Here is a 13,752-nt window from a genome sequence, read left to right as displayed (position 1 = left end):
TATTTTTTTTTTACACTTCAACATTTAATTGATTTCTTCTATAGTTCCATGTCATTAAGAAAAACAATCAATACTGCAGAAATACCTCCGATACTTATTACATGTTGCGTGTCAATAGAAAATACAAGCGGAACTATGTTCACTTCCTGGTAGTCAGACCGGTGTGTATCAGGGACGGACACGTGACTACATCCTGTTATTGGACGCTTTGCTAACGAAAACACGAACGCGTGTATATTTCTCTCTTAATATTCCTTTAAAAAGCGAATCTTAAACTTTAGTTTGTCCCATAGTTTTGGGTAGAGTCCAGATTGCTGAGTAGCGATGCCCCACTCGGACCGGTCGAGCTCCGACGGTGGCGCGGAGCCTCGCAGTCCCCGGGCCCGGAGACCGCGGACTAGGTCCCGGAGCCGACACCGCAGCGGCAGCCGAGAGAGGAGCCTGTCTCCGTACAGCTTCGGACCGAAGCTGCCGAAGCCCAGGAACCGGGAGAAAGAACACGAAGAGCGGGACCGCCGCTTCCGAGAGGCGAGAAACATCAGGAGGATCCGCATAGGGAGCCGGAGCAGGTCCCGGTCCAGGGAGCGACACAACAACCCGAACACCATCAACGTCAGCCACGGCAGCCACTGGTCCGAGCCGAGGGAAGCACCGGGGAAACACGGCAGCTTCAAAGAGGACTATTACTACGAGGAGCAGAGGGACGACGCGCAGAGACAGAGACAAGAGGCCTTTATAGCCAGGTAACACATACAGATAATTAAGGCTCACTCCATCAAATCAGTGTGTCTCTGCAATATGGAGCTAGTTAACATTATTATTATTGGCTGCCTTCTTAGTTTGACAATTTTGATACTCTATCAATAATCTGTAAGTGTCCCTATGCAATGTATAATTTGACATCTGTTATATTGCTTCTACCACAGTACATTCTACATGTTTCACTTAATATATTTTATAAATAATGCTTCTGCTACTTTTTGACCGAATGGGTTCTTGTAAAACTGCCAATTTTAGATATTTAGATATGATGTTCTTGCCCTTTATCTAATAGTGTTTTATTTTTGTATTTTGTCTCAATCTTTACTATTTCTGTAACAATGTAAACTTCCCCTCTGTGGGACATTACCCAAAGGCTATGTTTCATTTGTAGATGAAAGATGTAAGTCACCCTAAAAACTAATTTTATTAAAAGTAATAAGTAAATACAATCAGTAAAAACATACAACACAGAAGCTTACAAAATTGGAAATGATATAAAAATCAATAAAACAAAGCATGCATATAACATAGCAAGAAGGTAGCAACAGGTTAAGGCACAGTGCAACAGATTGTTTTGGTGTTGACAGGTTGTTTGTTTTTTCTGTTGCAGGCGTCTGCAAGAGAGAGAGAGGATCGGTGAGTTAGGTTGTCCTGAAGTTTGGGGATATTCACCAAGAGTAAAAGAGCCAGAGTAAGTCAAGAATCTCGCTTTTAAAAACAACATGTTTATTGTATGATACTTGTTTTTGAAATCGAAAGAACTACACATTTGTTTTCCAGAGCATTATACGTAGGTCAGTTTTTTTTTTCCGTTGCAGAAGGTATCATTTTCTTCCTTCTTTGTTTTTCAATAGCTCTGATGAATTCACTCCAGTCGAAGATGAGAAAAACAGCAGTTCAGAATCAAGCTCAGAAGGTACAGCACACAGTGTTGCGATGTGAACAAATGACATGAAATTGCGTACTGTGAATTTACAAACAAAATTGTACTTCACAGACGATAAGAAAAAGAAAAAAAAGAAGAAGAAATCCAAGAAAAAGAAGAACAAAAAGCACTCAGAAGACAGCGAGATGGAGTCAGATTCAGATGGTAAGACAATCGTAAATATATTAAGTGAAGAAAGTACTTGTCTTGATTTTTATAGGTTGATATGTTCTTAATTTATTTATATTTCAGAAGAAATAAAGAAGAAGAAAAAGAAGAGCAAGAAAAGCAAGAAGTATGTGACGAAACGCTGCTGCATATTAGCTTTATTCACACACAGACAAAATTGAATTAAACAAACCCAATCTTTTCAGGTCGAAGAAGTCCAAGAAAAAGAAGGAGAAGAAGAAGAGCCGCAAGGAGTCCAGCCACTCCGGCAGTGAGGAGTCAGAAGAAGGGGAGGAAGAAGAGGAGGATCCCGACAGGGTGATGTGGGTTGAGAAAACCTGCATCGACGAACACATGGTTGGCCCCGAAGCTCCCCTCACTCAGCTGGAGCAGGATGACAGACCTTTAGAGTAAGTCTTTTAACTGCACTTTATGTTACTATACACAATGTTGGTGAAAGCACTGCAGCAGGTTGACTGATAACACATGAGATTCTAACGCAGACAGGTCATTTATGATGACAAGAGGCCAACTTCCTGTTGTTATTGTAATTGAAGAATACCAGTAACGACTCTGTTGATACCTTCAAGTTTCTTGTTTGGTCCAATTACTCACAAAAAAAAACAAAGAAAATCTGTCTTATTAGTCAAAGAAAAATAGTAAAATCCTCAAAATGTAGAAGTTGGTTCTTGGGTATTTTTGAATGTTTCTATAAGTTGAATAGTAAAACAGTACCTTGTTATTTTGTTGATTGATTGACCATTGAATTAGTTGATTAATCATGCATCTCTAGAATATTTTCTTATAAATGTGGTATCTATTTGAAATATGTATATAAAATATATGTGAGGAACTGGTTTTGGACAGTTTGTTGGATAAAACACAACATTTAAACGGTTTGCTTGGAATTTTTGGACTTATTGGTGTTTTTTCTTATATGTTACAGAACTTATTTTCCTCATTTATCGCCCAAGTTTAACAAATGCATGTTTCTCTCGGCCCAGTTTTGGTCATGCGCTGTTGCCGGGTGAAGGTGCTGCGATGGCAGAGTACGTGAAAGCAGGCAAACGTATCCCGAGAAGAGGAGAGATCGGTCTCACCAGCTGCGAGATCGCAGATTTTGAGAAGTCTGGCTACGTGATGAGTGGCAGCAGGTACGTCATATTTAGAGGTGAACTCTCACATGGGCGTTGGTACGATTTTTAACTCTATTTTTCTGAAAAAATATACATTTATGTACACATACATTCTTAGATTGATGTTTGCACTACCAGACACCAAATCAAATTCCTTGTATGTGTAAACGTACCTGGCCACAAAATTGATTCTGACCTTGATTCTGATAAATATATATATCTGTTAATTCACAGACAAAAAAAAGCGATAGGATTGTATTCTGATAGCACTAGCAATGATAAGCAAAGCTATAAAAAAAGGACATGTTTTATTAAATAAAAGAATGCATAAGATATTAAATAAAATATATTAAGATAAAAGACATATCTACATACATAGGACACACATTTAGCGATAACAAGGAGTCATTTACAAAGAGAAACATAAATTAGATTTGAAAGTCTGGGAACATTGATTTTCAGCTTCTTTTTCTTTTATTGTGTTACTGAGAATTATCAACTTTAACCCTGCAGACATCGTCGTATGGAGGCTGTGCGTCTGAGAAAGGAAAACCAGATCTACAGTGCCGATGAGAAGCGAGCGCTGGCGTCCTTTAACCAGGAGGAGAGGAGGAAGAGGGAGTCCAAGATCCTGTCCAGCTTCAGGGAGATGGTGTATAGGAAGACCAAAGGCAAGGAGGAGAAGTGAACATCACATCTGATTTTTATACCTTTCCTTTTTATCTTGAGGTATTATTCTTGTGTTTTGGGAATATAATCCCATCTTGTTTGAGTTGAATGTACAGTTTTGAGGGAGGATTTTAACTGTAAACATGTGTGTAACTGAGACTTTGAGAAGTATTTTGTTGTATTATATTCTCCATCCCATGTATTCCCTGGAACAAGTCTTCCCTTTTAATTCAATCTTTATTTTCTCTTGTAAATGTTTTGCGAACCATCCTGATCAGAACAGTCAATAAAATGTCATATTCAATTTTGGTTTTCACAGTTCTTCTTCCAATTTTGGTAATTCTAGAGACATTTCCAATCATCAATGAGTGAAAAAGCAGATATTAGAAACCTTTGGTACTATATTTTCATATATTTAAAAAAAAATCTATTCCATTTTTATCACCTAAAATAATATTGTCTAGAATACATTTTTTTTTACCTTTTTTGTTTGTTATTAAATCATCACTTCCTCAGATTTCTCACAACCGGAATGATGAAATTATAGTCTTTATGGTTTGTGTTGACCTCACCTGCTTGTGTAAATATTGGTCAGTGTAGATTATTAAATGATATATGTTATATTATTTAAAAAAAACCTGAATAGTTAAACAGCAGGTCTTCTCCTTTTCCACAATTTCACTGGTAGATGGTTATAAAATAATGTTCATTCATTCCCATCAGTCATATTTTTCAATAAATCAATTAATTACAGCCAAAGGGACGTCTTGAAAAAGTGTATTGTGTTGTCTGAAAAAGATTTAACTACTGCAACTCATTTTAAATAAAGTAGTAATTTCTCACATTTAAGAAATTTCCCTAAATTATTTTGGGATATTAATTGAAAACATTGATTTATTGCAGAGATTACCTTTTATTCACATCATATTCTACAGACTTCTACAATTCTTTGTACGGTAGGCCTACAGAGCGCTGCAAAACTCACCACCATAAAAATCATGTTTAATTTATGAAAATGAGACTTAATATTGTTAATCCTATTGCAACTGCAATATCCTTAAATGACCACAATTCACTTTCAAAATCATTCAGCCCTGCTTTTAATGTTTGTTTGTATTTCTTTGGAGTTGTTTTGTCAGATACAGCCTTTAAACCATGATTTATACATTAAAACTATTACATAGTGTCCAGTCTCACTACTATATATATTAATATATTTCTTGGGTTTCCACTCAAGAGACAGAACATCTACAATATCAGCAACCCAACACATGACAGGTGTAAAGGATCTCTTTTCTGTTTCTTTTGAAATTCACAAATAAGCAGAGAAGCCTCAGAAGATTTCAGTGTGGAACAGTTTAATTAATAACAGGGACGATTGCTTTCATGGACTGAAAAAACAAACAGCTGGATGTTAAATATATTCTTTTATTGTACAACTTTCTTCTCATCAGTGTCCTTAAATTCCTGGTCATCAGTGGATGTTCTCGAGTCCCTGTTGAGAAAGAATAATATTATATCTTAAAACAAATACCAAACCAAAACCAATATATTTATTTTTTGTGTGGAAGTTTTAGTTCAGTTGATGAGAGTATGGAAGTTATTATTTAGGCTTGATGTTTAAGCATGTTCTGCTGTAATCATCAGTCTACTTTTTTACAGTTTGGAAAATATGTCATTAGGAAGATATTTGACTCCCCTTAAATGAAAATGGTATTAATCCATTTAATAAGTTTTATGTCTTGTATTTGTACAACCTAGGCTTGTAATCTGCTAGTTAAATTAGTTCTGTAAATAAAGACACTTGCAAGATAAATGTATAGCTGAGTGACACCCAGGGCTATGGTAATATAAAACAAATATTAATTTAACACATTGACAAAATTGATGTAATGGATACCACAGAACGTTATATTACTTTGGACCCCCCACAATACAGACTGTAGCAATATTGTACATGACCCTGCAATGTGCAATATAAACACTTTTATCACTTGTGCAAAAACATACATTTCTTCTTTGTTATTACTTGCTGTTTTTGAATTCCTCGCTGCGGGCCAATTAAAGGAATCTGATTCTTATTCTGACACATGGACACTAACCTTGGAATCAAAGTAGTTTCCAGTTTTTGACACTCGCTTGTCTCTCTCCATCAGATACCACTGCCAGGGATACCGAGCAATTCTCTTTTCCTGCAGGAGAAAACAACAAGTCTTTAATCAAGATGTTTAAAGGAAAAAACACTGAAAGACGGAAAGGTTTAGCTTGTTTCTTGTTAGCTCGGCCAGAGCCACATTAGCATACTCCTCACTTTCCTCCGTTTGTAAACTTGTGTATCTGAGCGGTGGCGACCCCGGGAATGATCAAACACACCGTCATGACCGCCAAGCCTGGCAGGATTTCATACCACATGATTGCAGCCGGAGACTCTGAGGCCTCTGAGAGCAACTTTTATTATAACCGAGTTGCCCTATCAGTTTATTTTGCTAGGAAGCTAACAAAATGTCGACTCTCTTCTGACGACCTATGTTCCGCTAGCAGAGCAAGGAGAACACTTCCTTTGGGGATATTTTCAAAATAAAAGTGTCATCGCTGTATTAGAGATAAACGTCATGTTGTACAAACAACTTGACTATTTCGCCGTTAAACGTAATCATGCATTATGTTTTATTTACAGTTCCTATATTATTGGTAAGGTTGTGAAATATGAAATCCATTATGCATAAAGAAAGTACATTTAATACCATCTATACAGCATATTAACAGAAAGGTTTAATCAGCATAAAACACTCACCGTAATCACTATTTCTGAGGAAATGATTAGATGATGTTAATTTATAACTGTACACTCCTTTACTTGTGAAAATCGTAACAGAAAATACACCGTTCTAAAGTATCTTAAACAACCCATCTTTTATTCTGAAGGTTATAAAAGGAAGTTTAATTTTCCTGATTTTTAAGGTCACTTTTCAAAGAAACAATACAAAAAATACCAAAAACGTTTCGACAAAAGAAACACACATACAAAAGAAATTGACCCAACAAAAATTAAACAAAATTCAAATGATTTTAATTTCACGTTAATACGCTTGTTTTCACTCTCATCGCTCCCCTGTGGTGGTAACTCCAAACTGCAGGTCCGACCAGAGGAAGTTACGGTTAGTTCGGTTGCTACCAGGCGGCTAACTTGCTAAAAAGTAAACAAGTGTGCGGAATGAGATGAAATACAACCACGGGACGAAGTAGATTTTCAGCCATGAAGGAAGATAAGGAAAACGCTAGACCGAAGGACAGAAGACTGGAAATAAAGTGTGAAGATGGAGAAAAAATGGAGAGGTCCAAGGAAAAGAAAGAGGCCATGACAAAGGTAGAACTTGCTAGCTCCGTTAGCTACAGTTGCTATACCTCAGTTATTGTTATGGTTACGAGCTGTCGTTAATATTTAAATAACAACATGTTTTTATTAGCTGTGCTTTGTCTGATAAACAATATAAAGTCTTCTTTTGAATGTTTATTGTGTGTTAGAAAAGTGGCCATATGACTAACCCCAACTTTAAGTTAATATCAGTCATCCCATTCTTAGTTAATTATGTCCCAACCATTAAAAACAAGCAGTTTTTGACAGCGAAAATATCTCCCTCGAACAGTGCTTAAAACATATGTATCAAAAAGGCAAAATAAAGCAGGTGAAAGCAAAATGAGAACACAATGTTAAGTCTAATATATATGCTTAAATACATGTAAATACAGAAATATACTCTAATGGTAGACCGTGTTTCCAAAATGGATAGACTCAATGTAAACAGGAATGTAGTTTTAATTGAAGTTGTTATTACTTTTTTTTTTTTAAATTGTACTTTCACCATTCTTATTGATATTCCAGTTGTGATGATATATTACACTATCAATTATTTCAAAGATTGTGATCAGACGATTACCACCAAGCCTGACCAAGGAGGAGCTGGAGGAGCAGTTACAACCTCTCCCAGAGATGGACTACCTGGAGTTTTTCTCCAACGACACCAGGTAAATTAATATAAAGATGTTTGGTTATTTAAAAAAAAAACCTTCTTCCAGTTACCTTAAAAATGTAACCTGACTTTAATATTCTATCCTTTCAGCCTTTTCCCACACCTCTTTGCAAGGGCTTACATAAACTTCAAGCACCAAGAGGATATAGTTCTCTTCAGAGATCGATTTGATGGTTATGTGTTCATTGACAGCAGAGGTGCGAAGCTCATACATTTACCACTTAATAGAAAGGATTCTCCCAGACATGGCTTGATGATTTTCTACTTTTTTTTTAAATACAGGACAGGAGTATCCCGCCGTTGTGGAGTTTGCACCTTTTCAAAAGACTTCCAAGAAAAGAAGCAAGAAAAGGGATGCAAAATGTGGAACAATTGCTGACGGTAAAGATTATGTTGTTATAGAAAAGAGAGATCTGGTGATGGTTCTGTTTAGTCTGACCTTTTGTCCTACTACCAAAAAATCTAATTTGTTTCCTATAAAAAAGTCTCGTGTTAGTCTTTGTGAAACAACTCTATCATTTTCAAATACTTAACATTTCTATTAAGCTACAGAGAAGTAGTCTTCCCAGAAGCATCAAAGTGTTGTTATTTATATGTTGTATATTTTCTTTCAGATCCTGATTACAATAAGTTTCTTGAATTTTACAACGGCGATGATGACAAGTTGGCATCAACACCTGAGACCCTGTTGGAAGAGATTGAGGCCAAATCAAAGGAACTTGTTGGTAGGTTTAACAATCCCTTCCATTATAAAGTGCATCCAAAACATCTTGTATATCTTTGGAACACTATTCTCGGAGGATGAATTCAGACATATATTTTTTCTCTATTGAAGCCAAAAAAACAACACCTCTGCTGGACTTCCTGAAGAATAAACAGGTAAATTCCCCTATTTTTTTAAAGTTATTAACGTAAAATTGCATGATCATGGCTGGCTTCATGTTGTCTTTGATCACTTTTCAGAGAATCAGGGAGGAAAAGAAAGAAGAGAGAAGAAGGAGGGAGCTTGAACGCAAGCGTCTGCGTGATGAGGAGCGTCGCAAGTGGAGGGAGGAGGAGAGAAGGAAGCGCAAAGAGACCGATAAGATGAAGAGACTTGACAAACCGCTTGAGAAAGACAAGGACCAAGTGAAAGAAGAACCAAAGATTAAGGTGTGTGCTGCAGTCAGTTGAAGCTGTTTAAAAATGTGATTCCTCCAATACTTCATGATGACTCCTATTTTTTTTACAATGTTTAGCTCCTGAAGAAGCCAGACAGAGGTGAAAATGCTGATTCTGAGAAGCCCAAGGAAAAAGCCAAGAAACCAGAGAGGCCAAATAAAGAGGACAGACCCATGGGAGGTGCTGATCATAAGAGGCGTCAGCACATTGATAATAAGGAGGATCGAGGAAGGAAGTTAGTGGCTACAGTTAGATTGTTTTTGAAAATACATATCTCTTGTTGAACAGAATACTCAAACAGGATTTGTGATTCTCCCACAGAGGTGAGGAAGACGGGAGGAAAGAGTTCCGGGAGCGCGAACCAGACCGAGACAGAGAGCGCGATCGAGAGCGGGAGAAGGAGCGCCGACAGAGGGAAAAGGAACGCATCAGGCGACAGGACGAAGACCGCCGGAGAAGGAGAGAGCGGCAGGATGGAGAGAACAATTTCAGGAAGGAGAAGAGGGAGGAGGAGGGTAAAAAAGATAAAGAGCGGGTCTTTGAGAGGAAGAAGGGAGATCACACTGGAGAGTCCACTCGCTCTGAGAGGCCAGAGAGGTCTGCCAAAGACCACAAGAAGGAGGAGAGCTTGAAAAGAGATCGGCTACGAAACAAGGTTATCACATTCTAACGTACTGCATACTACATACTTTGCATTGCATACTGCCAGTCTAACTCTTCTCTGAAAAGCCTAACTGTATTAGTTTACATTTTTAGTTTATGATAACAAACCTTTTTCATTTAAACCCATTTACTCTAGCCTTTCAAATCAACTTATTTTTACAACCATTTTCAGTGTTTGACTGCAGCCTGGCCACTAAAATGAAGAAAAAACATACTTAAATAACACTTATTTCCGTATCCAGTACTTTAAAAAGTTTGGTTTATTAAAAGCTAATGTACTTGCAGGATTTTTGCTCTCGCTTTAGAAAAAAGTGTCATCTCAACGTAATGAAATGAATTTCTAAGAAAGATGTTTCCTTAAATCAGGACCGACCTGCGATTCAGCTGTATCAGCCAGGGGCCAGAAGCCGTAATCGAGGCGGAGGAGCCGAATCCAACTCTGCAGACAGGAAGCCAGACACCGAAACAGAGAAAGTGGCTGACAAAGGAGAAGATTGAGCAGATTTCTACTTATGGCATTTTAAGTTTGGTGAGGAGAGGGGAGACAGGCCTGTGAGGCTCGGAGCAGCAATGTGGCGCCTCAGGGTGACGCTCACTGCAGCTCAAGCATCCGGCTCTCCCAGTCTCAGGGGCAGAAGAATGATTGCAGAGCCTAGCAGTGCCTGAATGTGTCCCTCTTTAGTTTTATTTGTTATGTAAGGTAACGGTAACCTTTGGAAAGAGTTTGGCTGGTGGGCACATTAGCTGGAGCCAAAGCTTTCTTGGACCACATGAACTTAAAGTGACCTTATGTCAGTATTGTTTCTCTCATGTTAAGTGTTGCAAACATTGGCTTTCAACATGTTTATCCATATCACATTTGTCAACTTACCACTCACTCAATATGTCAACAATGCCATCTGTATGTGTAGTCTTAAATAAGACTCTGTTATACCCCTTACATGCTCAGTTTCATGTGTACACACAGTAACCTTCCTCTACCTGGGGAACTTCAATTAAAGTCTGTAACTCTCATATTGTGTCATAGTCACAACATATGCTGAAGTACATAGTCTGTACTTACGTGTTATGGGATCATGTGTTTTGTTCATACAGTGTCTGAGGAGAAATAGCCATTTCTGACTAGACTGCCATGTGACAGCTATGCCTGCATGCAACTTCAATCAGAGGGATCAACCTGTGGCCTTCGTCCCCTTTTCTAATCTGAAATTCCCCCTTAAACATGTGTGATGCACCAAACTGAATACAGCATGAAAATGATGTAAACGTACAGGAGTAATTTTTGACTGGAATAAAAAAGGTCTTTGCTTAAATGTACATGCCTTTGTTTCTTTTTTCCCTCTTTTTTTAAGTTTGCGACTTGGAGCTTATTCATAACACTGTAGAAGTTTAGTTTTGACACACCATCCGAATACACTTATAATGGAATACTAAATAATTTAATGAATTATTTAAATATTATTGTTTAAGCACAAGCCCCTCTTTCATGCTCACACAATTTCTTTATATCCTGCTTTAGCTGGCGATATATTTCAGTGGTACATGACCAAATGTGAGTCTCTAAAAGCAGCCCAGAACTACTTCAAATGGTTTTAAGTAGTATATTTTTATTAGCTAAATATTGGAAAAGTTAGGATTAACTATTCTAGTGAAATGTTCCTATCGTAGTACAAGTGCCTAAGTATCAGATACAATACTTTACCAAAGGATAGTACATGTACCTCTGAAGTTATAGAAGAAAAACATACATCCAGTTCATAGCCTGTGAAATGTATCACAAATTCGAATATTAAAAGAAAACCTCACATGAGTCAGGGTGAATATATATAATATAGAAAATAATCTACGTTACAGAATATATGCCATATAAATAACCGAAGAAAGTCACAATAGCTGCGATTTGTAAATAACAATGTATTTTATTTTCACAATGTATTAATTGTTAATAAACTCTGAACAAGAGGTGAAACTCTTCAGCACAATAGGTTACCTTAACACAAGCATTATATTTTCATTTTCCTGTCCTTCAATTTCCAACATGGACTGTGAAGCGGAGTGCAACAACACAAGCCAGAGTCCGTGCTGTAAACACACATCACGCCTAAAGGTCCTGGGATGCAGGTGAACAAACCCTCCACCTGGTGTCGCTGTCTGTAGAACGTGCAGCCCGGGCGGCTGGTCGTCGCACGCTGATTGGATAAAAGCGCCGACGCTACATCCGTCTTTCTCTTCGACCACCGCCATAGTTCGGGAAAGGATTGTGGGCAAAATGGTAAATACAAAATCTTTAAACATCCTCGCCTACATCCCCTGTAAAACTGTACCAATATGTAGTGTGATTAAAAGATGTATCACGGGTACCACATAAAGCTGTATGTTCTCTAAAAATATTCTATACGAGGACTTTATAGCTTCTAGAAAATGCTAGCCGGTTCCCACTCTGTAGAGCTACGCATGTTAGCTTAAACTTCCTGCAGACATGCTAGGTTATTGCTTGTTCACTCTTGCTTGATATGTGCTTATCCACACTTATAGACATGCAGCTTTTGAAAAGTAATCTTGGATGTTTGTGACGTGGCGTTAATTGCGGCCTTTGTTGTCTTCTCCAGTCGTCCCACAAGACTTTCAGGATCAAGCGCTTCCTCGCTAAGAAGCAGAAACAAAATCGGCCCATTCCTCAGTGGATCAGAATGAAGACTGGAAACAAGATCAGGTAAGGTTATCGTGTGTTTTTTGTGTTACTGTGCGTGGTGCCTACTAGCTGTAATGTTGGGAAGGCTAACAGTCTGTACATGTGGACACAGTGGATTTGAAGTCATTCTGTGGTCCCAGCATTTCACTTCTTAGACTTTCATTAATGTAGGTTATAATATGTCATGTCACACTACTTTTAAACGCTTTCTAATCTCTACCATACATCATTATGGGGTTGCAAATTGGTGGGAAAAATGTCCTTCAAAGATGTTATGTGGCTGTCTGTCAAAACGTGTGTGTACTAGAGTTGAATAAAATGACCTTCTAATATGTCGTTAGTAAGCTGATAACAAGTTATAGTCGTGTAAATGTATTAAATAAATCCCATCTTCATAAAGAATTTTGCATCATACATGGATGTTTTATTTCAATCTGTTAAATTACATTAGCATTTAAGCTCTATGGACTGGATACACTGTCAATGCAGTAAAAAAAAACATTGGATATCTTATCATATTCACCTCATAACTTCAACAGTAAAGTTTGTTGTGCATTCAAAAGAACAAATATCCCCCAAAGGTGTTGCTGATTGTTTAATCCTGTATGAGAGGTTGTTGTGCTTTTTAACAAAAGATGTTTTAAAATGGGCCTAAGTGTTGAGTTTTCCATTAAGTGTGTGTGTAAAGCAGGTCTGCAATTGCAGCACTTCCTTGCAGTAGAGTGCTGTCATTAATCCTGCTGAGAGTATCATTCTGCTGCAGAGCTTCAAATCCAGCTCACCGTGGTGGTGATGAGGATGCTCTGTAGCTGAACAGTTCACTTTGCCCCAAATGGCTGCTCTGCCCTGAATTTATTTCCTGGTAGATTTCTGTAATTCTTAAATGACTTCTATGCAACATATGTGGAAAGAAATGATACATGTAACTTTGACCCCAGAAGTTAATTTATACCTATATTACTCCAGAGGGTGGCCTTTTGAAATTTGAGCAGCATCAACATCATTTGCTTAGCTTCAACTGAACGTGCCCTTAATTTGACTGTTTTTAAAATTTGAAATGCAAATCCTGGTACACAATATTAAATGATTTTAGATGACAATACTTTTAAAAAGGCATCGCCTTGATTTGAAGGAAGAGACTGCGATATACAGTTTTAAATGCATTCTCAAAATGTTATACTGCACAAATCTATTCTTTAAAAAAAAAGTGCAGATTCATTTTATAATGAAAATGGTGTTGGTTGCAGCCTTATTGTCCACTATTACAGTTGTATTATACACAAGTACTTGAACACTGCTAACCTGCTGTCATGTTGGATTTCAGGTACAACTCCAAGAGGAGACACTGGAGGAGGACCAAGCTCGGCCTGTAAACATGTGGGACCCTGGATCCCAGCCCCCCTCCATCCCAACATCTGCCAGGACCTCCAACTGCTGGGCCTGACCGTGGGGGAGCCATGTTATCTGGAGCAGCAGCCGTTTTTTTTTACAGATACTCTGGTTATGCTCATGTTTGACAATAAAACATCTGTGATCAAACTTGAT

The 13,752-nt window shown here is 37.8% G+C and overlaps 4 protein-coding genes across 4 annotated transcripts; 3 read left to right on the top strand and 1 right to left on the bottom strand.

The window, feature by feature from the left end:
- Positions 1-103: 103 nt before the first annotated feature.
- nkap (NFKB activating protein) lies at positions 104-3,964 on the top strand. The gene is made up of 8 exons (XM_063876065.1): positions 104-743; positions 1,373-1,453; positions 1,617-1,678; positions 1,760-1,852; positions 1,940-1,982; positions 2,062-2,265; positions 2,860-3,009; positions 3,505-3,964. Exons 1-8 carry the CDS (start codon positions 325-327, stop codon positions 3,677-3,679), a joined length of 1,227 nt encoding a protein of 408 aa, XP_063732135.1. The 5' UTR covers positions 104-324; the 3' UTR covers positions 3,680-3,964.
- A 1,037-nt stretch (positions 3,965-5,001) lies between these two features.
- Positions 5,002-6,239, bottom strand: ndufa1 (NADH:ubiquinone oxidoreductase subunit A1). The gene is given in 3 exon segments (XM_063876070.1): positions 5,002-5,155; positions 5,763-5,852; positions 5,965-6,239. Coding segments are annotated over 3 exon segments (219 nt in total). The 5' UTR covers positions 6,073-6,239; the 3' UTR covers positions 5,002-5,134.
- A 483-nt stretch (positions 6,240-6,722) lies between these two features.
- upf3b (UPF3B regulator of nonsense mediated mRNA decay) lies at positions 6,723-10,828 on the top strand. Its single transcript, XM_063877025.1, has 10 exons — positions 6,723-7,027; positions 7,580-7,686; positions 7,782-7,888; positions 7,974-8,072; positions 8,306-8,416; positions 8,527-8,570; positions 8,655-8,843; positions 8,930-9,087; positions 9,174-9,507; positions 9,882-10,828. Exons 1-10 carry the CDS (start codon positions 6,917-6,919, stop codon positions 10,011-10,013), a joined length of 1,392 nt encoding a protein of 463 aa, XP_063733095.1. The 5' UTR covers positions 6,723-6,916; the 3' UTR covers positions 10,014-10,828.
- Positions 10,829-11,648: 820 nt separating this feature from the next.
- On the top strand, positions 11,649-13,751 carry rpl39 (ribosomal protein L39). The gene is made up of 3 exons (XM_063876828.1): positions 11,649-11,787; positions 12,125-12,228; positions 13,532-13,751. Exons 1-3 carry the CDS (start codon positions 11,785-11,787, stop codon positions 13,578-13,580), a joined length of 156 nt encoding a protein of 51 aa, XP_063732898.1. The 5' UTR covers positions 11,649-11,784; the 3' UTR covers positions 13,581-13,751.
- Position 13,752: the final 1 nt, after the last annotated feature.

This window comes from Eleginops maclovinus, chromosome 23 (assembly GCF_036324505.1).
Source record: "Eleginops maclovinus isolate JMC-PN-2008 ecotype Puerto Natales chromosome 23, JC_Emac_rtc_rv5, whole genome shotgun sequence".
Classification (NCBI taxonomy): Eukaryota; Metazoa; Chordata; class Actinopteri; order Perciformes; family Eleginopidae; genus Eleginops; species Eleginops maclovinus.
The sequence above is the reverse complement of the archived record's forward strand: the minus strand, read 5'-3'. Positions and strand labels throughout refer to the sequence as shown.

Excerpts from the sequence above, each read along its gene's own strand:
- nkap (XM_063876065.1), top strand. The coding sequence starts at position 325 with ATGCCCCACTCGGACCGGTCGAGCTCCGACGGTGGCGCGGAGCCTCGC. Across the intron at positions 1,853-1,939 it reads GATGGAGTCAGATTCAGATG|AAGAAATAAAGAAGAAGAAA; the intron begins GTAAGACAATCG and ends TTTATATTTCAG. Across the intron at positions 2,266-2,859 it reads CAGGATGACAGACCTTTAGA|TTTTGGTCATGCGCTGTTGC; the intron begins GTAAGTCTTTTA and ends CTCTCGGCCCAG.
- upf3b (XM_063877025.1), top strand. The coding sequence starts at position 6,917 with ATGAAGGAAGATAAGGAAAACGCTAGACCGAAGGACAGAAGACTGGAA. Across the intron at positions 8,073-8,305 it reads ATGTGGAACAATTGCTGACG|ATCCTGATTACAATAAGTTT; the intron begins GTAAAGATTATG and ends ATTTTCTTTCAG. Across the intron at positions 8,844-8,929 it reads AAGAAGAACCAAAGATTAAG|CTCCTGAAGAAGCCAGACAG; the intron begins GTGTGTGCTGCA and ends TACAATGTTTAG.
- rpl39 (XM_063876828.1), top strand. Across the intron at positions 12,229-13,531 it reads AAGACTGGAAACAAGATCAG|GTACAACTCCAAGAGGAGAC; the intron begins GTAAGGTTATCG and ends GTTGGATTTCAG.